This window comes from Dipodomys spectabilis, unplaced genomic scaffold (genome assembly GCF_019054845.1).
Source record: "Dipodomys spectabilis isolate Male_0828 unplaced genomic scaffold, ASM1905484v1 ptg000052l, whole genome shotgun sequence".
NCBI lineage: Eukaryota > Metazoa > Chordata > Mammalia > Rodentia > Heteromyidae > Dipodomys > Dipodomys spectabilis.
The window spans coordinates 4,079,565-4,105,900 of NW_024870729.1; the positions used below are offsets into that span (position 1 = coordinate 4,079,565).

The 26,336-nt window shown below is 41.4% G+C and overlaps 1 protein-coding gene across 3 annotated transcripts in view; it reads left to right on the forward strand.

Annotated features, from left to right (window-relative positions):
• Ikbkb (inhibitor of nuclear factor kappa B kinase subunit beta) overlaps positions 1-13,810 on the forward strand; it is a 62,617-nt gene extending 48,807 nt beyond the window's left edge. For 2 of the 3 annotated variants that reach the window (XM_042679469.1, XM_042679468.1), the window contains 10 exons: positions 663-786; positions 1,334-1,485; positions 1,701-1,797; positions 3,031-3,153; positions 4,812-4,861; positions 4,958-5,057; positions 5,240-5,387; positions 8,413-8,540; positions 12,446-12,536; positions 13,515-13,810. In XM_042679469.1, coding sequence (XP_042535403.1) covers positions 663-786; positions 1,334-1,485; positions 1,701-1,797; positions 3,031-3,153; positions 4,812-4,861; positions 4,958-5,057; positions 5,240-5,387; positions 8,413-8,540; positions 12,446-12,536; positions 13,515-13,580 — 1,079 coding nt within the window. In that variant the 3' untranslated portion in view covers positions 13,581-13,810. The remainder of the gene's footprint in view (positions 1-662; positions 787-1,333; positions 1,486-1,700; positions 1,798-3,030; positions 3,154-4,811; positions 4,862-4,957; positions 5,058-5,239; positions 5,388-8,412; positions 8,541-12,445; positions 12,537-13,514) is intronic. The other variant, XM_042679470.1, reaches the window with a different exon arrangement.
• The last annotated feature ends 12,526 nt before the right edge of the window (positions 13,811-26,336 follow it).

The following is a 26,336-nucleotide window of genomic DNA, read 5'->3' on the forward strand; positions in this document are numbered from 1 at the left end:
CTTTTTTTTTTTTTTAATTTTATTTGAGAACATACTGTACAGAGGGGTTACAATTACATGGGCAGGATAATGCGTACATTTCTTACCAAGCATTGCAGCCTCCTCCTTTGTTTACCCTTCACCTCCCTTCCCAGCCTCCCCCCTCCCCCCCACCCAATCACACCCCCCTCCCCCCCCACACCGACATTGTAAAGCTGGTTTTGACATGACATTTTGTACTTCTCATTGTTGCAACAGGTCCACCTGAATCCTTAAACGACTTGTTTGTCCCCGTCTCCTCCACATGTCATACTGACATCAAATATAGTGAAAGTGGGGGTTACAACTTCTTGCTTTCTTAAGCATCTCCAGTGCTACTGGTTGGCATTTCTTTTGTAGAAAGCCTCATACAACTTTAATTGTGGTGAGCATAAGTATTTCTATTAAAAAATAAATGGGCTTCCTCTACACATGTCAATAAATGGTTTGGAAAAATGTTTCTTCAGATCAAATTAATAAACATTTACTAACCATCTGACACATGATTATACTGTTAGTGGGGCACACAAAGTGATACCCAGAAAGTTACACAGCAGTACAATGGCTATATATTATATTGCAAAACAGGATGTGGTTTCTTGTAGAGCAGTTATTCTCTGACAATTGCACATCTCTGTTTCCAGTTCAGGAGCCAAAGAGGAGCCTCTCTTTCTTCCAGCTGAGAAAAGTGTGGGGCCAGGTCTGGCACTGCATCCAAACCCTGAAGGAGGACTGTAACCGGCTTCAGCAGGGACAGCGAGCTGCCATGTACTGTGCCAGACAGTTTTTCACTTAATTTAATTTTTTTGGTTTATTTAGCTCCAGGGAGGTGGTTGAGGCAGGGATCCAGAAGCAACTATGACTGAGACTGGTTTAGAAGGGCGGGAAGTGGTGTGTGGGCTTGTTGGAGGATGGCTCTTTTGGACCTGATGGGAGACTGTGGTGAGGACTTGAGGCAGAAGTGTAAAACTTAAGAGCTGAACTGGCTTAGCTGTGCACAGAATTTGGAGCTCAGAGAAGCTTACTACAGTTTGGGTTGGTAGAACTCCCGAGGTACATGAGATTTGCAAATATTTTCCATGGTTATGGTGAACTTAGGTAATTGGCTTTGCTAATTCCAGTTTTGTGTAGAACCTCATGCATTGCTAGAGGTTAGAAAATTGCCCTTATAGTTATAAGTGGCCGCTTTAATAATAGTGGTGATTTTTAGCATAGCAAGGACCTCCCTTGGCATTGGAAGGATTTTATTATAGTGTAGGAAATAGAATTGGATCCTGAAGGTGCTCCAAGGTTCTGTATCTTGTGGTCCCTGCAGGATGAATCTCCTTCGGAATAACAGTTGCCTTTCCAAAATGAAGAATTCCATGGCCTCCATGGCTCAGCAGCTCAAAGCTAAGTTGGATTTCTTTAAAACCAGTATCCAGATTGACCTGGAGAAGTACAGAGAGCAAACCGAGTTTGGGATCAGTGAGTGTATTTTGCAATAAGTTATAGAGTCCCTTCCTTTCTCTTTCTCTCCTTCCCTCACTCTTTAGCCCCTTCCCTCCCTCCCTTTCTTCCTTTCCTTTCTTTTCTGAAGGTTTTTTTTTTTGTCATTTTATAATAGAATGTTCATTTCTGTTTTGATTTTGTGGTGTTTTTGTTCTGTTTTTAATTTTTTTCTTCTCATTTTTTCCCCCCAGCATCAGATAAACTGCTGCTGGCCTGGAAGGAAATGGAACAGGCTGTGGAGCTCTGTGGGCGGGTAGGAGATGCATCTTATGTTTCTGTGCTTATGGAGTAGGTGAAATTTTGTTCTATCATTTTCATTTTTTTCCCAATCAAATAGTGTATTGCTCTTTTATGTCAAAATTTAAATTTTCCTTGACATGCTCTTTGACTTTAATCATACTTAATGGGCAGAAACTCAGAGTAACCAGTATAAGGAGCTCTACATTGTTGTTGGGGAAAAGCCCAGACTTTTTGCTTTCAGGAAGGACTTATTGTCAAAGTTTTGTCTAGTTTTTGGGGGGACATAAATTCCATTTGAAATAAAAGATAGGCAGAAAGTTTCAGCATACTAAATCAGGTACCACTGAGAAACTGTAATCATGGAATCAAGGGAAGTCAGTGTGATTAAGTGAATCATGCACAAATTCAAGGCCCAGCTTCCAAGGTTTTTTCCACCATCCTCCCAGTGCACTTGGGCAAGGACCTGCACCTCTGTGACTTAATATCTGTTTATGAATTAGCCCTGATGGAGTTTATGCATGCTTAAAAGTAGACCACCATGACAGTTCTGAATTTAATTATGGGAAGGGGCACGTGCTTGTCTCTCATTCATCATCTCTGACATAGAGCAGAATCTGGACCTCCCCACACAGGTGGCACTGGGATGAACAAGTTAAGAGAAAACAAAGTAATGTGCATTGGGCATATTCTCTGTGCCAAGCATTCCACGTGTGCTTACTTGATTTAATCCTTGGCAGTCCTACTGAAAGTCTGTTTTATAGTAGAAAAAACTGTACCTCGTTAAAGAAGTGCTCATGAATTTCACAGCTAGAGAGTGGTAGATGTAGCATCTAAACTCAGGAGGTCCTTCTGATTCCAGAGGACATATTCCATCTAGACAGTCAGTTGAGAGACCGGTGAGTTTGGAGAATCTTTCCCTGCCTGTCCTGGCCAATCTCACCCTTGATGTTCTTCAAAAAAGCTAAGGGAGGCCGGGTGTTGGTGGCTCACGGCCTATAGTCCTAGCTACTCAGGAGGCTGAGATCTGAGGATCACGGTTCAAAGCCAGCCTGGGCAAGAAAGTCTGTGAGACTCTTATCTCCAATAACCCACCAGAAAACCAGAAGTGGCACAGTGGCTCAAGTGGTAGAGCACTAGCCTTGACCTGAAACACTGAGGGACAGAACCCTGGGACTGGCCAAAAAAAAAAAAAAAAGCCAAGGGGACAGCACCTAAACCTGAGTTCAAACACTTGATACCAGCACACATACATTCTTCTTACCTCAGTTGACATTAGCACAGTTTTTTTCATCAGGAGAATGATGTGAAACATTTGGTGGAACGAATGATGGCACTACAAACAGACATTGTGGACTTACAAAGGAGCCCAATGGGCCGGAAGCAGGGGGGCACACTGGATGACTTGTGAGTACCACCCAGCAGTGGCCATTTGTTTTTTTTCTCCAGTGCACCAACACAGTGGTAGAGTTTAGAATAGACTCAGGAAGCCCCATGGGACCGTCCTGTAGAACATGTCCCTGGTAAACCATCTCGACGCATTCCAGGCCAAATCACCGAAACTGCACCCTTGTGTTGAAATCTACTATTGGCAAGAAACACTTTTCTCCCTCACTGATGTGTGTAGATCCCTTTAGCTATTGCCCATTAGAAGAGTGTGTAGTCTGTGTTGAAAAACAAACTTTACAATTTGTGTGGGGGAGGGGAGGGCGGGGAGTGTAGTTGTGGAGGTGGTGGGGAAGGGATGGTAGGGGAAAAACAAAGGAGGAGGCAACAATGCTTGATAAGAAATGCACTCATTACCTTGCTCATGTAACTGTAACCCCTCTGTACAATATTTTTTTTTTTTTTGGGTCCGGTAGTGGGGCCTGAACTCTGGGCCTGGGCGCTGTCCCTCAGCTCTTCAGCTCAAGGCTAGTGCTCTACCACTTGAGCCACAGCACCACTTCCGGCTTTTTTCTTTTTGCTTATGTGGTGCTAAGGAATCGAACCCAGGGCTTCATGCATGCAAGGCAAGCCACTGAGCCACCTTCCCAGCCCAGTATTTTCACAATAAAAAACTTATTTTTTTTAAAAAGAGTGTGTAGTATGTTAAGGCTATGAAATGCAAGTGGCCTTTACTGTTCTATCAGACATCACTGCTGCTCCAGCCCATCCTCACCCAGGCATGGCTCAAAGAGCAGGAAGTAGAAAAGAGAGTGAAGAGCTTGGCAAGTCTATGTATTGAACCTGGACGTGGTTCATGTAAATCTTTGTCAAATGCTTGACATTGATTTTGGCTCCAGAAGGGGATGAGGTTTCTGGGCATACCCATCCTATCTGGAGAAAATAAAGGTAGCCCCTGGAGCAAGCAGGATTTGTTTATTGATGGCTTTGCCCTTTTGGGTACCAAGTGTTCTCTGATGCTTATACTAAGACTTTAGGATGGGAAATTAGAAACATCAAAAATCTGATTTCCTCTATATGTCCTCTGATTCTTCCTCTTTTTTCTTTTCCTTTTCCTCCTCTTTCTTATTATTCTTCCTTTTTCTTATTATTCTCATTACCATTATTAAATCTTTCCATGTAGCCCAGACTGGCCTTCAAGTCACAAATCCCCTGATTCAGCCTCCTGCATGCTAGGATTACAGGCATGTGCCATCACTCCTGCCTGTAATTCTTTAATCTTTCATTCTCTTCCAGTTTTCAAATGGAGCCTTCTTTTAAGATTGTTGCCAGCCTCACCTGTATTAGGGAATGGCAGTTTACATCTGCCCCTGGGCTCACATCTGCTCCTGTTTAGGCCCTAGAATTAATTTTTGCAGAAGCCAAGTGGGGAATTCAGGATTGAGCAGATCTTTCTTTCTTGAAACTTTGCTCTCATTAAACAGGAGGAGTTTGAGTTTTGATAAGGGTGATCATTTGTTTACTAAAGATATCACCAGAAATAGTTCTTCTTATCAAGAAATTCATATCATCAGTCTTGTGTCTGGAAGTCAGTGATTCTCCTGCAAGAATTAGCAGAACATCTCTGTAGACAGGCTTGTTTAAAGCTAAATATAAGTACTGTTGCTTGTGTGTTTTAGAGAGGAACAAGCAAGGGAACTCTACAGGAGACTTAGGGAGAAGCCAAGAGGTAGGTGGGTTTGGCTGCCCCATCCCTTACCATCTCATTTCTGGGGCACTGGCACTCTGCCAGCCCCCTGGAACAACTGTTTCCTCTTCTATCCAGACCAGCGGACAGATGGTGACAGTCAAGAAATGGTTCGTCTCCTCCTTCAGGCAATTCAAAGCTTCGAGAAGAAAGTGCGAGTGATTTACACACAGCTCAGGTATGACTGCTTCCTACTCCATGGAGGGAGGTACCAGCTGGACATGGGGAAGTGTCTCCTTTACTCTCCTATAGTTTGCTCAGCTGCTCAGAAAAATGTAACAGCTGCGGATGGCTGAAGAGCAATACTGTGTTCCCACTGTACCAGAACCCACTGGGCTCTGTCATGTTTGTTCTTCACAGCAAAACTGTGGTTTGCAAGCAGAAGGCGTTGGAATTGCTGCCCAAGGTGGAAGAGGTGGTTAGTCTAATGAATGAGGATGAGAAGACGGTTGTCCGGCTTCAGGAAAAGCGGCAGAAGGAGCTCTGGAACCTTCTGAAGATCGCGTGTGTGAGTGTGCTTTTTCCTCTCATGGGGAATTACAGTCTTCCAGCAAGCCAGTCAGCCACTGTTCTACTGTCACTTCCCTTTGACATGGAATGGGCAGGGAGTAAAGGGCTAGGTAGAGTGGTTGGAGGAAGGTCTTGTACTAGGGTTTTTATTTATCCACAGTTGCTAATTACTGAAACTGACTGGTTCCAAATAGCAGAAATCTTCCTCTCAGTGCTCCAGAGGCCAGAAGTTAAAATTTCAGGTGTCAATTTGGTGCCAGTGGCTCATGCCTGAACTCCTAGTTACTCAGAAGGCTGAGACCTAGAGAATCTTAATTCGAAGCAAACCTGGGCAAGAAATTCCAAGAAGACTCCAATTAGCCAGCAAGAAGCTGGGTGCTAGTGGTTTATGTCTGTAATCCTAACTACTCAGAAGTCTGATATCTGAGGATTGTGGTTCAGAGATAGTCCATGCAGGAAAGTCCATGAGCCTCTTACCTCCAGTTAACCACCAAAAAGCTAGAAACGGACACAGCCCTGAGCAAAAAAACTATAGGACAGTGCCTTGGCCTTGAGTTTGTGCCCTAGTACCAGTATATGCATGTATGTACACATACACACACAATGGCATATAGGAGACATGGCTCAAGAGGTAAAGTGCCAGCAAGAATGTGAGGCCCTGAGTTCAGGCCTTGGCGCACGCGCGCGCTCTCTCTCTTTCTTTTTCTCTCTTTTTCCCTTTTTCTTTCTCTTCCTCTCTCTCCTCTCTCTCTTTTTCTCTTCCCTCCTCCTTTCTCTCTCTTTCCCCCCCTTCTCCCCATCCCCCCCCACATGCATATAAGCATACACATATACAAGTCCAGATGTCAGGCTGGGCATAGTGGCACATTCTTGCAGTCCTAGCACTGGAAAGGCTGAGGCAAGAGTATTGTGAATCCAAGGCCAGCCTGAGCTATATACAAAGTTGGAGACCAACCTAGATAAGACCTTGTATCTAACAAGCCAACAAAAAGATTGACAACAAAAAGTGTTGGCAGGATGGTACCCCTCTGACAGCTTCAGGGTGAATGCTCCTTGGCTTCTTCTAGCTTTAGTAACTTGAAGCCTTTTTTAGCATATGGCTGCCTCATTCTCATCTGCCTCTTCCTTCTCTCATGACCTCAACAATCTCTCAATCCACATGTCTTGTAAGAACACATAGAGGGTTATAGGAACTGAGCGTGTGTTTCAGTAGTCTAAAAGGTGCAGGAACTGAGCATTATCTCAGTAGTCTCAAATGTGCAAAGCCTTCAGTTCTGTTTGCAGCATCATGTTATATACTTTTAATCCTATCCTTTGGAAGTCTTAAGGCTAGAGGATAATGAGCTCAGGAGCCCAACCTAGGCTTTATGGTGAGATGCTGTCTCAAAAAAAAAAAAAAAAATTAAAAAAGAGTGGGAAGGAAAAGCAGGTAAGCAGATAGGAGCTAATAGAGGATCAGAATACAAAGATGGTGTTTTGTAAAGATCCTGGAGATTGGGTCATGCCTGTAAGACAAGCAAGAGGAGGCAGAGCACAGGAGATTTATATCAGAGAAAAAGGGACAGTTGATGATCAGGATCCATCAAAAGCATCAGTTCTGGATTTTCCAAGAAGGAAGAGGTATTTCTTCCTATAAGAAAGAAGGAACAGAAGAGAGGAGAGGTGATGAGCTGTGAGATCCAAGAGGAGAGAAGTTGGGGTATGTACATCTGATCAGCCACCTGCATTCATTGAGTGCTGACTATGTGCCAGTAATGTGAAAACTTGGGCATGTAAGAACAATCTAGAACATGTAGCCATAGCAAGTGAGAATGGTGATGTGAATGCAGGCAAGGACCACCAGCTTCTGTCTTGGAGGTGGGGGAGCAACCATAAAGGCTTCTGAAGAATAAAGAGGAGTTAGGTAGGGGTTTTGTGGCAATGAAGACATTCCAAAACCAAGACATTGCTTTTTCTGAGCCCGTGAGGCCCTAAAGAATATGGTGCAGTCTGGATGGGAGTAATAGCAGAAGGGTAACACCCAGGGAGACCTGGAGAGTGGCCAGAGCTATCTGATGCAGGCCTCTCTCATTTTTCGCACTTTTCACAGTGTAAGAGGGAACAGAGTTCAATGTTCCCATTCACATCAAAGGAACTTAAGTGTGGAAATGATACTATCCCATTCAGATTTTAGGAAAATCCCTGGTGGCAACTGGAAACAGGATGTGACACTTTGGTAGACCTCAGCATTTAGAGCAGTGGGGGCTGGAATCTGTCCTGTGGTTACTGATAGAGAGTTTGGGGAGCAAAGCTCTCTGATCGTGTGGGAACCAGTCAGCAGGAATGAATGACCTGCCACCCTCAAAGGCTAGGCAGAAATCTAGGCTGTGGATGGCATATATCTATAGACAAGTGATTGATAGGAGGCACAACATGTGGGTAAAAAACAGTGCAAAACAGAACTGCTTAAAAGACTGAAGTGTGGACCTTAATCTAGCCAGAGAAGAGAATATGAAACTAGAAACATCGCTAGCCTGAGGGCCAACCAGGGCTACCGGGCACACAGAAAAGTGGCTGCAACTATTGTCTATAGGCTGCAAGTATAAAAAAAAGTGCAGTAAGTAAATGGAGCCATTAACGGAGCATCAGTCTGGGTAGTGGACTAGTTCTAGCATATTTTGGTATCTCCTTATTTCTACCACAGTCCTAACTTCTTCATGTGTCTCAATCTCCTACTTGGAAAAGGGTTAAGACACATTCCTTTTCTTTTCCTGTAATAGCTTGTTAGGGAATCAGATGGATGAAAGGAAGCCTTCAAAGACAGGCTCTTCAGTCTCCCCACCTTTTGATACTGAAACACTTTAGAGGCTAAGTGTAAAGTTCCAGCTCTTGTCAAATTACCAGTAGATATATGTCAATATATGTCAGTTGGTGGTTTCTAGAAAGAACTCTGGTGACTTTTGGACAATTAGAAAATACAGTGGCATAAATGCAGAATTCATTTTATCACTGGGCTCCAAAATTTTCTTGGTTTGTTCCTTTAGAGCAAAGTCCGAGGTCCTGTCAGTGGAAGCCCAGATAGCATCAATACTTCTCGAGTCAGTCACTCTGGTCAGCTAATGTCCCAGCCTTCCTCTGCCTGTGACAGTTTACCTGAGCCAAACAAGAAAAGGTAAGTCATGGTGACAATGCCAAGTATAACATTTAAGGGAGCATATGGAGACCTTGGGGATAAAGATGTATGTTTATTACCAGTGTTCATTACTTCAGCATCTGATAGGGGATTTTTTTGTGTATGTATTTGTGCTGGTACTGGGGTTTAAACTATAGACTGTTCACATGTGCTTAGCTTTTCGATTAAGGCTGGTGTTCTACCACTTGAACCACCACTCTCAGATTTATCTTCCTGGGCTGGCTTTGAACAGCAGTTCTTAGATCTCAACCTCCTGCATGTGTTGCTAGTAGTAGCTAGTATTAATAGGCATGGGGTGCCAGCGTGACTGAAGATTTCCTTCTATTTGTTATAGATGCCAGACCCTGTGGACACAAAATTGATATATATTTTGTTCTCATAGTCCCTTGTCACTTGCTGTAACTAGCTAGTTTCCTTGTCTGATGGTTGGATTATTAATTGCTTAGTGAGAATATTGAAAGTGCTAGTCGGTCCATGCTGTTTTTTAGTCTTACCAATCATTTCTGTTCTTCAAAACCTATTTCCTTTTCCTACCATCTTCCTCATACCTGAGTTCCTGGCCTACTCCCTTCTGCTTACATCCACCTGGAGTTACTAATCTACTGTTTCTCCTCCTAATCCTCTCTTCATCTCCTGTTCATCTCTTTTCTTCCCTTTTATTACGTGAGTCACTGCGACAGAAGTATTGATGGACTAGTAGGGCTTCCTGCTTTGTCTGTTACTGCTGCTCCTCACTCGATCTTCTATATTGACCAAGAAGTTTCTTGATTAGTCACTAAAAGTAGCTTTTCACTACACTGTAGATCAAGTCTGAACTTATTCAGGCATTTGTCCCCATTTCAGTGTGGGTCTTAGATCCAGTGTCAACTTACAAACCACTTGTACTAATTCAACTTGTAAAGCCTTAACCAGACAAGCAGCAGCAGCAGCAGCAGAGATACAGGTTCTTGGGCCTCTTTAGAGCCCTAAATCAAGGTGATTCCCAGAAGTCCTCCAACTGGCTCTGCTGTACACTGTTAGGGAGGACCTAACAGTTACTGCCTCATTCCTCAGATGTCTTTTACAATTGTGCACACTGCTTCCCTCTGCCAGTTCCCAGTCACTGGAGATAGTTAAAAGCGGTCCCTTTCTACACTCTTTAGGTATACAAAAGAAATTGATAATGGCCTACCATTGGAGGGTAACCAGGGCAGGGGGTAAACCATAAAGGTTTCTTTTCACATGATAGTAATGTTCAAAAGCTAGGCATAGTAATGATTGTCCAACTCTGTCCATATATTCTACATGCAATTGTATACATTGAACAGGCAAAAAAATTTTTTGGTCGGTCCTGGGTCTTGAACTCTGGGCTTGGGCGCTGTCCTTGCACTCTTCAGCTCAAAACAAGTGCTCTAGCGCTTGAGCCACAGTTGCCGCTTCCGGTGGTTTATTGGAGGTAAGAGTCTCACAGACTTTCCTGCCCAGGCTGGCTTTGAACCGTGATCCTCAGATCTCAGCCTCCTGAGTAGCTAGGATTACAGGCATGAGCCACCGGTGCCCAGATAAACAGGCAAATTTTATGGTAATTTTATTGTATTATAATTGTATTGTATTGTATTGTATTGTAATAAAGGTGTTTTGAAAACTTTTTTTGGTGGTGGTAGTACTGAGGTTTGAACTGAGTCTCACACCGCAGACATGTTACCATCTGACTCACACCTCCACACCTTTTTTCTGTAGTTATTTTTCAGACAAGATGTCACATGTTTGCCTAGAGCCAGGCTCAGACCTTGATCCTCCTACCTGTACTTCCCATATAACTTGGATTGCAGATGCGTATCACCGTGCCCTATTTGTTGACATGTGTCTTGCTAACTTTTTGAATGGGCTAGTATTGATTAATGATCCTCCTGATCTCTACTTCCTGCATAGCTGTGTATAGTGACATGTACTATCACACTCAGTTTAGGAATATCCTATTCTTGATCCTAGGGAGTTTGTAGCCTACTTTAGATTTAATTGTACATGATGTTAAAGTCTTAATTATATCCCTTACCTCTTGTTAGCTCTTGGAGGACAATAACTTAGTTATATGCTTCTCTCAATGCCCTGACTGCACCTTTAGTCTAGCTAGGAGCCCATAGACTAAGTAGAGCAAAAACATGCTCTGAGTTCCTTCTCATTTAAAAAGTCACATTTACAAGGTGAAAGTCGCAGAATACCATTATGCTGTCCTTGGCAATTTCTTTTCTTTCTTTCTTTATCTCTCTCTCTGTCTCTCTCTTTTTTTGTGAGCAGTGTTCCTGAACTTCTTTGCTCAAGGCTAGTAGTACACTACCACTTAAACTACAGCTCCACTTCTTTTTGGTGGTTAATAATAGATAAAGAGTCTCATTGGCTTTCCTGCTTCAAATCATGATCCTCAGTCCCAGTTGCCTGAGTAGCCAAGATTACAGGCATAAGCCACCAGCGTTTCACTGGCATTTTCTTCTACAGAGTCACAGAACTGAAGGTAGGAAACTTGTTAGACTCTCCCACTGATGATATTAATGATAACCCATTCATGATAGGAAACAGATATGTATTACTACAGAAAAGAAAGATACCTGATTAGATGATGTATGATTCCAGAACTTTACACTTCAGTACAGACAAAGGAACTGTGGAAACCTTGTGGATTGCTTGGTCCTTTTTATTTCTTTCTAGTTTAAAAATTGGATATTAAAAACCTGGCACCAGTGTCTCACACTTGTAAATATAGCTGCTCAGATTCAAAGCCACTCTGGGCAGATAAATCCAAATGACCATTATCCCTAATCAACAAAAATCTGGCAGTGGATGTGTGGCTCAGTGGTAGAGCACCAGGCTTAAGTGAAAAGCTAAATAAGAGTTTGAGGCCCCTGATTCAAGTTCTAGAACCAGTACGCACACATACACACACACACTAAATACATAAATAAATAGAAAACATCTTTATACTTGGCAGTTTAGAGAGAATTAATTTCAGTATCTTGTAATTCAAAAGGGGACATTTTGCTTATGCATATTAAACACAGTTCTATGTGCTATTTCATATTTTAAGCAATACTATTGATACTTGAATTTGAGCAGTTGAAAAGTACTTAACCAAAAGAATAAAATACTCCATGAGGAGTCAGACATTCAGGATCAAAATGCATGTTATTTCATGCATTCAGGCTCAGGCCTGTAATCCTAGCTACTTAGGAGGCTGAGATCTGAAGATTGCAGTTCAAAGCCAGCCCAAGCAAGAACCTCTGTGAGACTCTTATCTCCAGTATACCACCAGAAAACCAGAAGTGGCACTGTGGCTCAAGTGGTAGTGCTAGCCTTGAACTGAAGAGCTGAGGGACAGTGCCCAGGCCCAGAGTTCAAGCCTCACAACCAACCAAAATATAATAATAATAAAAGGGCTAGGTACCAGTGGCTCACTCCTGTAATCCTAGCTTCTCAGGAGACTGAGATCTCAGGATTGTAGTTCAAAGCCAACCTTGGCAGGAAAGTCTGTGAGACTCTTATCTCCAGTGAACTTCTAAACAGTTGGAAGTGGCTCAAATGGCAGAATGCTAGCCTTTAGCCAAAAACCTTAGGAATAGCACCAGGCTCAAGCCCCAGGACTGGCACATGCACGTACACACACACACACACACACACACACACACACACACACACACACACACACACACACACACACACACACACACACACACACACACACACACACACTGTCTCTCTCTCTCTTTCTCTCTCCCATACATATATACATGTATGTGTATATATATATATATATATGTATAATTAAAGCTCTTTAGTATATTTGAAAGCAGTAGTGTTAGCACTGGTATGATACTAATGTCCTTTTTTAATAATTTTATCATTGTCTTTAGTGAAGAACTGGTAGCTGAAGCACATACTCTCTGTGCCCAACTAGAAAATGCCATGCAGAACACCGTGAAGGCGCAGGACCAGAGTTTTATGGTAACAGACCCTTGGGATTCCAGCTGTGCTGTCCTTTCTTTCTGCAGAAAAAGAAAAGAAAATGGAAAAGCAATATAGTGTTAAGTTCAGTTTTGTAGATATTATGATTTTAGTGCATTTATAAATATTCATCAGTTACTATATTCTTAAAAGTATATTGTGTGCATTATATTATTAAATCTTTGTGAGACTTAAATCCTGATGAGAAGGCAAAAGCAGTAGTATTCCTGGTAGGCTCTTCCCCACCTGAACTGTGAGTACCATTGCTGAGTGTGTGTTGGGCACTGTGTTGGATGGAGTTGGTTGTGATCCTGTACTTCAAAGACTCAGAGCTTAGCAGTCACTAGAGCAGCACTAGTAACAGGAAAGTGGAGGAAGAAAACCTAGCCAGAGATGGGTATGTAAAAGTAAGTTTAAATTGCTAAGAGGATCCTAAATTGTTCGTTTAAATGTTTAAATGGCATTTTTCTGCAAATAGAATCCTGTGCTAGCTGACCTCCTGACTTCTAACTTTGGTGAAAAGGCAGAGGGCACTACTGCCACTTTCAGTCATCTCTGGTTATGTGTGGGAACTGTCCATTCTCTATTGTTTTCTTTCTGTTACTGTCTGATCATCTCACTGTGTAATCAAACTTACACCATAGGAAGAGGAAGTCTCACCAGAGCATTTCTGCTGAGGTTAGAATCTGTAGTTGATCGATACCACTTGCCTCTTGAGCATGTACAGAAATGCTGTGAGCCACAAGTAGTACAAAAAATGGCTTTCAAGTTTCCCAGTCACAGAATTCCAGGTATTCTGAATCCAACTAATAGAAACACCCTGCATGGTTTTGAGTATGTATTTCACTCTGCTCAAGGGTGCTCCGATGCAATTAAATGGGTTTAAATTGACTTTTCAAGTATGCTGGTTGCTTCCTGCAAAGACAGTCTGAGGTGCGTGGTAGCTGCTGAACTTTTAATATACCTGTTGACTTTCAGAGTCTAGACTGGAGCTGGTTACAGATGGAGGATGAAGAACAGAGTGGCATGGAACAGGCCTTGTGACTGGGGTTGTCCAGTGGCTGCTGTTATGATGGTGTCCCACTGATCCTCACCTAAGTGGAGAGCTCACTCCCCGTGCAGCTGTGATGCTCACCCTGGACCATAGGTGTGGCCCTCAGCAGATGTTGCTAGTCCTTATCCACCCTTGGCAAGACTCCACTGAGGCCCAGCAGATGCCAGTGCCAGCTGTGAGTCTTCATGGAAATAGCCTCAGCAGCTGAATTCTCTTCTGTGAAAAAAAGTGCTCAGAGTACTGTTTGCCACATAGGCTACTGGATTGATGTCTCACTTGAATGTTTCTGGACAATGTCTGCACAGCACTTGTAGCCAGCCTGTCCTCTCCTGACCTCTTTAGACCTCCAGAGAAGCCTTGATACACCTGTCTTCTCTCACCTAATGGCCATGGTTTCATCTGGATCCATCCTCCTAAATAGACATTTTAATCATAGGTTTGGCATGGCTTCCTCCTCTTGCCCTTTTCTCATTTCACCGCTGCTAAATTGTGTGTTGACTTAGCATGCTGGTAGCCATTTAGCAATGTTTAGATATGTTTTGGTGGTGCCAAGCTCCCCAGTGACTCTAGTCCTGTCAACCACAGAGTGACTCCCCAAAGCCAGAGTGGAATAGAAGCTACTTATATTTGAGATCCAAAGATTACCTGGAAGTCATATATCATGGAGGGAAAAAAAGCCAGAAAATGTGTCTATCAACTTCTGACCTCCTGACCACTTTAAGCAGAGTAATCCCTGTCAAATACGTACGTACGTGTGTGTGTGTGTGTGTGTGTGTGTGTGTGTGTGTGTGTGTGTGTGTGTGTGTGTGTGTGTGTGTGTGTGTGTGTGTGTGTGTGTGTGTGTAGGATGGGGTATTCCTGCCTTTCCTGTCAGCTAACAGTATTATTAAATCAATTTATCTTACAAATAGTTTCTATGTTTTGTAACGTGACATGAACATGTATTCTGGGTTCCATAGTCTATTTCTACAATAGCCAATATAATGGAAGACTTTGCAAAATTGAATAGTGCCTGGATGACTATAATTACTTCCAACATTCTACAAAACTTTAAATACATGTATAAGCATATATGTTTATATATTATAGGATACACACATAGGTAACAAAAAAGCTCAAGTAGGGAGTTTTATAGATGAAATCTGATCTGAAGCCAACAAATTTCAGAGTGGCTGCCATGGAGATGACATGAGGCATCAAGTAAGTTTTGGAAATGTTTCATGTTTTAATTGCTTCTTAGATATTTACACTGTATACACTGAAAAGCTTTATATTAAAAAAAACTGGCCTAACTTTATATAAATTCTTAAGTCACTGTACAGATCCAATGTCATTTTACCATATAACTCTTCCATGCTTTATGAGAAAGAATGGTTTTAGAATCCCTGGAGTGGACACAAGTGGAAACAAGACCTTAAAGACTGGGGTGGGGTCAGATTGGGGAAGGAGTGAATGCTGGACTGAGAGGGCTGTGAACTTCTGTTACAGTCATTTGAGAATCCGCAGGAGAGTTTTGAGTAAGAAAATGACATTACCAAACAGCTTAGAAGATTGTGCTGAATTATTCTAATTGATTGGCAAAGTGAAAAGTCAAGAATTGGAGCTCTGAGCTGGGCGCCTGTGGCTCACATCTAACCCTAGCTACTCAGGAGGCTGAAATCTGAGGATCGTGGTTCAAAGCCAGCCCGGGCAGGAAAGTCCATGAGACTCTTATCTCCAGTAAACCACTAGAAAGCCAGAAGTGGCACTGTGGCTCAAGCAGTAGAGCACTCGCCTTGAGCTGAAGAGCACAAGGACAGCACCTAAGCCCAGAGTTCAAGCCCCACGACCAACCAAAAAGAAAAAAAAAAAGAATTGGGGCTCCTTCTTCTTAATATAAATAAATAGAGTTAAAATAATTGGAATTGGGAGCCGGGCACTGATGGCTCATGCCTGTAATCCTACCTATTCAGGAGGCTGAGATCTGATGATTGAGGTTTGAAGCAGCCCAGGCAGGAAAGTCTGTTAGCCTCTTAATCTTCAGCGAATCACAAGAAAAGCTGGAAGTTGAGCTGTGGCTAGCCTTGAGAGAAAAAAACTCAGGGACAGTGCCTGGGGATAAGCCCCTTGACAGCGCACGCGTGCCTGCACACACACACATATGTACATACATGACTGTATGTACAGTCATGCCTGCACACACATGCATACACGCACAATTTTTGGAAATGGGTCTTTCATGACTCATGTTTTCTGCCTGGGGAGCAGGAAATGTTTCTGTTTCTACTTTAACCCTGATATACTAAAATAAATCCTTTCTAAAATTTGCCTCTTGTGAGACTCTTTTTCTTTTTCCCCAATGAGAATTCCTGAAATGCTTTTCCTAAGTAGTTCTGAAAACTGAGAAGCTTTGGGAACCCCTCGTTCTCATGTGACAGAAATAGGTTAGTATATGCCAGAAGTTGAATTGTATAAGGTATAGAAAGAAAGCATTTGGCTTCAGAATGTTTTTGTCTCTAAATATCTGTTTTTAAAAAAGTGGGATGCTGGTGGTGGGTCACATCTGTAGTCCTAGCTACCCAGAAGGTTGAGATCTGATTATTGAAGTTTGAATCCAGCTCTGGCAGATAAATCCATGAGGTTCTATCTCCAAATAACCAGCAAAAAAGCTGGGTTGGAGACATGGATCCAGTGGTAGAGTACCAGCTGTTAACAAAAAAGCCAAGCAAGAATACGAGGCTCTGAGTTCAAGCCCTAGTGCTGGTGTATGTGTATGCATACACATGCACACACAAAGTTCTTTTGGAAGTAGAGATGTGGCTCAAGTGGTAGAGCAGGCCAGCCTTAAGTTCAAGCCCCAGTGCTGTTAAAAAGTTACTACAGTTTAAAGGTTCTAGTCTATGGTCTTACTGGCTCAATTGCTTTGGGTCAGTGGTGAAGCGGCACGTATTGGAAGAAGTGTGGGTAGAGCAAAACTACTTTCTTCATGGCTGGGCTACAAGGAGAGGAAGAGGAAGTGACTGTGGTTTTAAAATTCCCTCTCAAAAACACTCTCCCAGTGACCTAAAGACCTCCCACTAACCCTCTTCCCCCAATTTCCACTACCTCCAAAGTGCCTCCTTGGAGACCAGGCTCCCAACACTTTTAAATTCTAAAGTGTAGCATTGATCTGTGGGTCTCTTGTCTACCAAGATCCACCTATTGTTTTCCTTTCTGTGCTCTCTGGCCATAGTTTCTTAGTCTCCCTTCTTCTACAATGCTTTCTACTATCCTTCCTAACAAAGACTTACCTTGTATAGTACTGCTACAGAGATTCCACTAAAAGAAAATTGGAGAATGTCACTAGTCTACTTAAAACTTCCTACTAACTCTGACCCAGAACTAAAAGTGCAGTTTCCATAGCCAGGCATACATTTGTGCTTACTTTGACTTATAACCCCATATTCTAATTACTTCAGGGAAGTGTTGATTTCCTGTGTTCAACCTGCCTTTTCCTTATAGAAAGTTTTCATCTCTTACCTAATATCTTATATAACCCTTGCTTATCCTCACTGATACCACTTCCTGTTTTTCTGACTAGTTCCACATCATCAACCTGATCTGTATGAACTAGCTAGATTTATTGGAGTTCTTTTTTTTTTTTCCAACCTAAACTAGTCTCACTCTCAGGGACTTAATGCTGCTTCAGAGTTGTAAATGCCACATATATAATGATAATTTCACATTTACACCTCTACTTCAGAACTGCTCCCTAACCCCAGAATTATATACCCAATGGTTTCTATTACCAATTGGATATAATAGGTATCACACGTTCGAAAAGTAAATTAATGACTTTTCCCCTATTCTTTTCAGTCTTCCCAGCTTCACACCTGGTAGCATCATTCTGGTGCCTCAACTAAACACTCATAGACTCAGCTCTGACTTCTTTTCTCATACTCCCCATCCAAATCATCAGTGAGTCTTGTTGGTTCAGCCTCAGAAACAATCTACCCCGGCCCTAGCCATCACTATCTGTCCTCTGTATTATTGCAATAACCTCCTTGCTTGTCTCCACACTTGTGCTGTTGTTATTGCTTCCCTATATCAGCCAGATAATTGCCTTGAAAATTAGGTTGAATCAAGTCACCTGCTCAAAACCTCCTTCCCTCACTAGGAGTAAAAGTCAAGGATGGAACAGTGGGCTACTCTCAGGCACCACATCTCTGCCACATTTCTGTCACATGGCTGCATATGTCTGACATTTTATGCCAGTCTCTCCTTGCTCACTCTTCAATGCTCATGCTGCCTTCCCTGATAATCCTCAAATCAAGAACAGTTGTTCCTAGCTAACTTGTCCCAACTTTCAAATTCAGAATTACCAAGTTTCAGCCTTGCAGTCTGCCCTCACTTCTGCCTTGATCACTCTCCCCTAGACATTCTCATGGTCCCTTCCTTGCTCACATCTTTTTGCACAGAAACCTCAGCAGAGAGTTCCTGTCTGGGCAGCAACTTTGATCTAGAACTCAGCCTCTACACCACCTCCCAGGAGCTTTCCTATGACTATTACACTTGATTTTGCAGTGCTGAGGATGAGACTAGGGCTTTGCACCTGCTGAGGATGCATTTTACTCCTGGGCTACCCCAACACATCCTTGACTTTTTTTCTTTTTAATGCAGTATTGCGGCTTAAACTTGAACCCCTCCTACACTTCAGGTTTTTTGCTGGTAGAAGAAGCTCTTAGATTTTTTGATTTGTCTGCATGTGCTGGCTTAGAATTGTGATATTCAGCTCTCATCCTGATAAGTAGGATTACTGGCATGAGCCACTGGTGCCCATTTCCCTTGTTTTTATGTCACTATGCCCATCTGCCATACCAATTACCCACAAGTACCTAACACTATCTTCCTTAAAGGGTGTAGATGTTTTAAACCCTGAAGCAGGAGAGTAGGGACTTTCAACTCTGCCACTTATCTTAAGGAGATAAGTACGTTTATTTGACTAGAATGGATGAAAAGAGAAGATTGAGTTCCTATTGGGCTGGGAAGGTGGCTCAGTGGTAGAGCGCTTGCCTTGCATGCATGAGGCCCTGGGTTCGATTCCTTAGCACCACATAAACAGAAGGGGGAAAAAAGCCGGAAGTAGCACTGTGGCTCAAGTTGTAGAATGCCAGCCTTGAACTGAAGAGCTGAGGGACAGTGCCCAGGCCCAGAGGTCAGGCCCCACAACTGGCAAAAAAAAAAAAAAAAAAGTTCCTATTTAAAAAAATACTATCTTCACATTAGTTCTACCTCTTGTTTTCCAAAGGAAGACCACAGATTGATAGATTCTAAAATAGAGAACAGGGGCTGGGAAGTTGGCTCAGTGGTAGAGCGCTTGCCTTGCATGCCTGAGGCCCTGGGTTCGATTCCTCAGCACCACATAAGCAAAAAGAAAAAAGTTGGAAGTGGCGCCGTGGCTCAAGTGGTAGAGTGCTAGTCTTGAGCTGAAGAGCTGAGGGATAGCGCCCAGGCCCAGAGTTTAGGCCCCACGACCAGACCCCCCCCCCCCCAAAAAAAAAATAAGAATAAAATAGGAAACAGGTTTCCTCTTCTCTCCTCTCTCTCTTCTCTCTCCTTTCTCTTTCTCCTCTCTCCTCTCCTCTCTTTTTCCTTCCCTCCCCTCTTTTTTCCTTGTTTTTCCATCTCCTCCCATTTTCTCCTCTCTCTTCTTCAGTCTCCCTAGGAACTCTGAGGCATGATCATAACTTGCTTCACTTCCTATCTCCCAGCCTCTTTTCCTCACTGTATTTGTTGCATTGTACATGGATCTGTACCTTTCTAACTCTACTCCCATGAGCACTAGTTCTTGTATATTTTGTTTTCTTATATTTCTTTTAAGTTTTTGTACAAAGGTTTCATTTTACTACTTGAGCCATGCTTCTAGCCCTCTTTTTTTTTTTTTTTTTTGCTGGTCCCGGGACTTGAATTCAGGGCCTGAGCACTGTCCCTGAGCTGCTTTTGCTCAAGGCCTAGCAATCTGCAACTTGAGCACAGTGCCACTAATGGCTTTTTCTGTTTATGTGGTACTAAATAAACAGAAATAATAAAACCCAGGGCTTCATGCATGCTAGCTAAGCACTCTACCTCTAAGCCACATTCCCAGCCTAGCCCTGCTTTTTTTTTGGCCGGTTGTGGGGTCTTAACTCTGGGCCTGCGCGCTATCCCTCAGCTCTTCAGCTCAAGGCTAGCACTCTACCACTTGAGCCACAGCGCCATTTCTGGCTTTTTTCTGCTTATGTAGTGCCGAGGAATTGAACCCAGGGCCTCATGCATGCGAGCCAAGCACTCTACCACTGAGCCAACTTCCCAGCGCTAGCCCTGCTTTTTTATGATTATTTTGGGATTACAGGCCTGTACCTCTGCTCAGCCATTGTGCTTCTCCTATAGCTAGGATAATAGGCAAATGCTTTGTGCCCAGACATTCGTTGAGATAAAATACCTTGATTTTGTTGTTGTTGTTGTTGTTGCTTGTGGAGCTTGAACTCAGGGCCTGGGACCTGTCCCTTAGTTCTTTTGCTCAAGGCTAACAGTCTACCACTTTGAGCCACATGGCCACTTCTCATTTTTGAGAGCTTGGTTAATTGGAGCTAAAAGTCCTCAGATCCCAGCCTCCTGAATAGCTAGGATTACAGGCATGAGCCACTAGCACCCAACTTAGAATCTCTTGAATATTTATGCCCAGGATGGCCTTAAACTGTGATCCTACTCTACCTTGAAAGTATCTATGATTACAGGATGGAGCTACCTCACCAAGTGCTAAGATTCAAAGTTACAGTATTACAGGAAACTGCAGTCCTTTCCAAGCCATGATAATGAGCCACCTTAGATCATAGTGTGTCGATATTCTCTGCAATTTGGAATATTTTATATTTTACATAGGTAAAACTGAAACATTCATTCATAAATATTTATTGGGCTATTTTACTATTATTTTTGCAGTGCAAGGGATGTCTTTGGCTTTGTAAGGCATATGCTCTACAACTGAGCTACATCCCTAGTCCTACTGAACATTTTCTAAATAACAGACATTAAGTCCCTATTCTCATGTACTCCATGTTGATGGAAGGAGAGATAAGCAGTGGACAGATAATAAACAGGAAGTACAAGAAAAATTTGAATAGTTTAAAATACTATGAAGAAAATAAAGCAAGAATGAGATAGAGTGCCTGGTCACTGTTCAGGAATGTGAAAGGATGTGACTCCTAAGCTGAGACTTGAATGAGAAGGCAGCCAGCGAAGGCGGACACAGCAAGAAGGCAGCCCTGAAGTAGATATGTATGGGTCCTAAACAAAGAGAAAACTGGCCGAAAAAGAAAAAGAAAACAAGGAGAGCAGGTGGATTGTGTTAGCCCAGTAGAGCACAGAAAATAATTTGGGTTTTATTCTACATACAATAATAACAGTACTTAACAAATGTGACATGTTTTGGTATTATGTATTTTTAAAAGCATTCTTATCTAATTTGGTGACGAGTGGGACAGCAGAAAGCTGGAAGCCCATTGATGAGACTGTGACTGGTTCAGAAGCTCGTAGTAGTGGCATTCCTCTGGATATGTCTATGACAACTTTTCCCTTGAGAGTAACTAAGCTGGGCATATCTGTCCCAAATAGGGTGACACCATCTCATAGATTGGGGCCAGATTAAACAAAAGGGGAAAAGCCAGAAAGAACATTCTTGTGCTCCTCTTTCTTCTGTCTCCTGTCTCCTTTCTCATCTCTTGTTTTCACTCCTCTTCTGTCTTATCTCTCCTCTCTCCTGGTTCACTCATCTCTCTCCTCTTTCTTCTTCTACCTTCTTTCTTCTTTCTTCTTTCCTCTAGGCTCTGTGTTCCCATCTCTGCTATAATTAAATCTGTAAGCCAGATCTAACGTTACCTCCTATAAGTTTTCTCAAATATTGATCATACCAAGGAAATACGGATTAGCACAGTTTCTATATTTCATCTTGCCTCACAAGCTTCTGAGTCTTCCTCTATATCAAGCTTCTTAAAGGCCTACTACAGATCAGATTTTCTAAAACATTAGATTCCTCAACAATTCTCAGTGTGCTTTATCTTGCAAAACTTGCTCCGGTGCTGCTAGCCTCTCATATTTACTTGATCCTCCACCAGGCCATCTCTCCTCACCCCTACACCCCATCCCTCCTACATGTTCTCTCATACAAGACATTCATTCACTCTCACACGAAAGCGTATTTCTTTGTTTTAAAATTATAATCACAAGTAGGTTTTTAATTATTTGTATTAATACATATTTTAAAGCACTACCCACATTTCACAAAGCATTTAAATTTGCACTGCGAATTACATTGTAATTTAATTTTTCATGAAGTAATTGTATATGCATATAAGTAACAATTACTTTTGAAACTTTTTAATGATTTACAATTTTACAAAACAATAGTAAAATCTTAGGGAAAAACAAAGGAGGGGTACCAAGCTCGTTAGGAAATGTACTCATTACCTTACACATGTAACTTTAACCCCTCTGTACAGTAGCTTTATAATAAAAAAGTATTGAAACTAAGCATATTAAAAGAGATTCATATCTGCTATCCTGTTTCACAGGCATTCATTATACATGAAATTTAACAGATACTTCTGAAAGACATTTGTAGATTTTTATTGTTTATAAGTTCTTTAAAACATAATACTTCTTTACAAAAAATTAAGTTGTGACTGAAGAGACATCAACGTAGCATTCTATTTTCCATGCTATTTAACATGAACTATGTTTCATACAAATTTGAAATTTTTTTTCAGAAATTTTGCATTTTATTCTTGAAAGTTATAAATACTCTATTTGAAAAATATTTTTAAAAATACATGTTTTATCAAAAGAGTAAAGTCCAGCCAGGTACTGGCTCACACTTGTAATCCAAGCTACTCAGTAGGCTGAGATCTAAGAATTGAGGTTTGAAGCCAGCCCAGGAAGAAAAGTCCCCATGAGACTCTTTTCTCCAACTAACTATTCAGAAACTGGAAGCAGAGCTGTGGCTCAAAGTGATAGAGCACTAGCTTTGAGAAAAAGAGCTTAAAAACTGCCCAGGCCCCGAGTTCAAGCCCCACAACTGACAAAAAGTGTAAAACCAGACCCTTACAGTCACAGTGAAATGTTAATTTTTAGAATAATTTTAAATTCATTTTAGATGAAAAGGAAAAATTTGGAAACTCACATTTTAAATTTTCTATGATGTTCAATTTGGGGGATACAAAGTTGATCATACTTTCCCACACTGGAGCATTGCTGAAACATTGGAATCTATGTCTAGGCAAGGAGTACAAGTCTTGCATCCAAAACAATTTGTACATTCATAGCAGAGGAATAGGTGGATTCAGTATTGTTCCAGGGTATTGAAAAGATCATCTACTTTCAGTGTTCCAGAAATTCTATGTTATGAAAAACTTCAAACATAACTTTATATTTTCTAGAATGGAAAAACTAGTATAGGAATAATATCCATACTTCAACAATGCTCTCCTGTGGAGAAATACCATTAACCGTATGGATTCAGAAATACAGATGGCAAACTTCAAAGTTATCCTTTACCATAGAAAGTTTCCACAAATGAACTCCAATCAGACAAATTTAATAAGAAATTAATCAAAGTTAAACAGCTTCCTCAAGCCTGGAGCCAGTGGCTCATGCCTGTTATCCTAGATACTTAAGGAGGCTGAGATCTGAGGATCACAGTTTGAAGCCAGCCCCAGTAGGAAAGTCCATGAGACTTTTATCTCCAATTAACCACCAGGAAATCATAAACAGAGCTGTGGCTCAAAGTGGTAGCGCTCTAAGCTTGAGCACAGAAGCCTCTCCAGAGCTTTTATCATAAAAGGGTGTGGATCTTGTCAAATACTTTTTCTGCATCTATTGAAGTGATCATGTATTTCTTGTCTTTGCTCTTGTTGGTGTGTTGAATTACATTAATTGACTTGGGTACTTTGAACACACTTTACGTCTCTGGAATGAATTTCATTTGATGATAGTGTATGAGTTTTTGTTGTTCAATTCAGCTGGCCAGAATTTTGTTGAGAAGTTATGCATCAATGTTCATCAAAGAGTTGGGTCTCTCTCTTTGATGGGTCTCTATCTGGTTTTGGAAGGAAGGTTATGCTAGCTTCATAGAATAAATTGATAGTGATCTTTCACTTTCAATTTCATTGAAGAGGTTGAGGAATATTGGAATAAGTTCTCTTTGTAGGCCTGATAGAATTCAGCTATGAATCCATCTGATCTGGGGCTTTTCTTAGAAGGGAGGTATTATTGCCATTTCTATTTCATTACTTGTATGGGTCTATTTAGTTGGTTTAAATCTTCTTGGTTTAGTTTAGATATATCATCCCTTTATTATGTTCTGGATCTTGGTAGTTTCTGTTGTGATGTTCCCGTTCTCATCTCTATTTTTATTTAGGTGTATTTTCTTCTTTTTTTGGTCAGATTTTCTAAGAGTCTGTTAATTTTTGTTAATTTTTCCAAAGAACCAACTCTTTGTTTTGTTGATTTTTTTCCTGTGGTTGGTTTTTTTTTGTCTGAAATTCATTTATTTCTGATTTAATTTTGATTGTTTCTGTCTGCCGGTTTGGGGTTTGGCTTGTTTCTGTTTTTCAAGGTGCATCATTAAATTGTTTATTTGAGATTTCTCCAATTTTTTGATGTAAGCACTCAGAACTATAATTTTCCTCTGAGTACTCCCAGAGGAGCTGGTATTTTGTGTGTTCATTTTTGTTAAATTCCACAAATGGTAGAATTTCCGTTCTGCCCTCTTCAAGGACCTACTGGTGATTCAACAATGTGTTGTTCAGTCTCCATGACATAGAGAATTTTCTATGATGGCTTTTGGTATTGAACTCTAATTTTATTCCATTGTGGTCTGGCAGATCTCAGGGAATGATGGTAATATTTCTGAATTTACAGAGATTTGCTGTGTGGCCTAAAATATGATCTATTTTGGAAACTGTCCCATGTACTCCTGAGAAGAACATAAATTTTGATGCTGGTGGGTGAACTATTCTGTAAATGTCTGTTAAGTCTAGTTCATCAGTGTAATTATTTAGTTCTGATGTTTCTCTGTTGAGGTTTTGCTGGGTTGATCTACCCAGGGGCAACAGTGATGTGTTAAAGTCACTAACAGTCAATATATTTGGATCTATGTGTGTTTTAGGTTAAGTAGTATTTGTTTGATGTAGTTGAGTGCTCTGGCATTTGGTATATAACTATTTAGAATTATTATATCCTCCTGTAGGAGAAATCCCTTTGTTAGTATATAATATACTTTACATCTCTTCTAATTTTAATTTGAAGTCTATTTTATCTGCTATTAGTATTGCAACTCTGGTCTGCTTATGGGGGTCATTTGGTTGATACATTTTATTCCAGCCTTTCACTTTCAGAATATTTTTGTTGTTGTGGGTAAGATGTGTCTCTTGAAGATAGAAGATGGATAGATCTAGTCAATCTACATCATTTATTTGGAGAATTTAGTCCGTTAATATTGAGAGTTAGGACTAACTCCTGCTATGCTATCCACCTTCTTGGGGGCTGTGCCTCATCATTTCTTACTATATTTATCTGGTTCTCTGATGAAGAGTCATTTCTCTGCCAATATCATGCTCTTGTTCATTTTCTTTATGTAGTATGTCTTTAAGTTTCTTCTGTAATGCTGGTTTGGTGGAGATAAATTGCTTCAATTTTTCCTTGTTATGGAAGGTTTTTCATTGTCTCTCGGTTATGAAGGAGAACTTCACTGGGTATACTATTCTTGGTTGGCAGTTGCTTGTTTTAAAGGCATGGCATACTTCATTCTAGGCTCTCCTTGCTTTCATGGTCTCAGCGGAGGCATCTATAGTTATTCGGACTGGTTTTCTTTTACAAGTAATTTTGTTTTGTTTTGTTTTTGTCTGTCATGGGACTTGAACTCTGGGCCTGGCCACTATCCCTGAGCTCTTCAGCTCAAGGCTAGCACTCTATCACTTGAGCCATAGTGCCACTTCCAGTTTTCTGGTAGTAGATAAGAGATTCACAGTTTTTCCTGCCCGGGCTGGTTTTGAACTGTGATCCTCAGATCTCAGCCTCCTGATTAGCTAGGATTTCAGGTGTGAGCCACTGGCGCTGGCAATCTTTTCTCCCTGACAGCTTTAAAGATCCTTTTCTTGGTCTCTCCTGTACAGATGACAATATGGCAGTGGGATGTTATGATCTGGTCTGTTTGGGGTTCTAAAGGCTTCTTGTGTCTGAATGGGCCTATCAATTTGGATGTTCGGAAAGTTATCTGCTAGGATTTTGTTAAAAATATTTCCTATTCTTTTAGCTTCCTTCTCTTGGCCCTCTTCAATACTATTATCCTTAAATTAGGCCTTCTGATTGTGTCTTACAGCTCTTGTAGGGATGGATAGATATATTTGTTTCTTTGATTTGTTTTGAATAATTGTCTATTCTTTCTTTATACAGTCTCAACTATCTTCAATTCCAGAGATTCTTTGTTCTGCATAATCTAATCTCCTGTCAAGACTTTGTACTTTGTTTTTTATTTCTCTTCTAATTGTTCAAGTTTTGGTGGGGTTTTTTGTTTTGTTTTGTTTTTGTTTTTTGTTTTTTTTTTCCAGTCTTGGGGCTTGAACTCAGGGTTTGGGTGCTGTCCCTGAGCTTCTTTTGCTTAAGGCTATCACTCTCCCACTTGAGTCACAGCTCGACTTCTGGCTTTTTCTGTTTATGTAGTACTAAGGAATCAAACCCAGGGCTTCATGCAT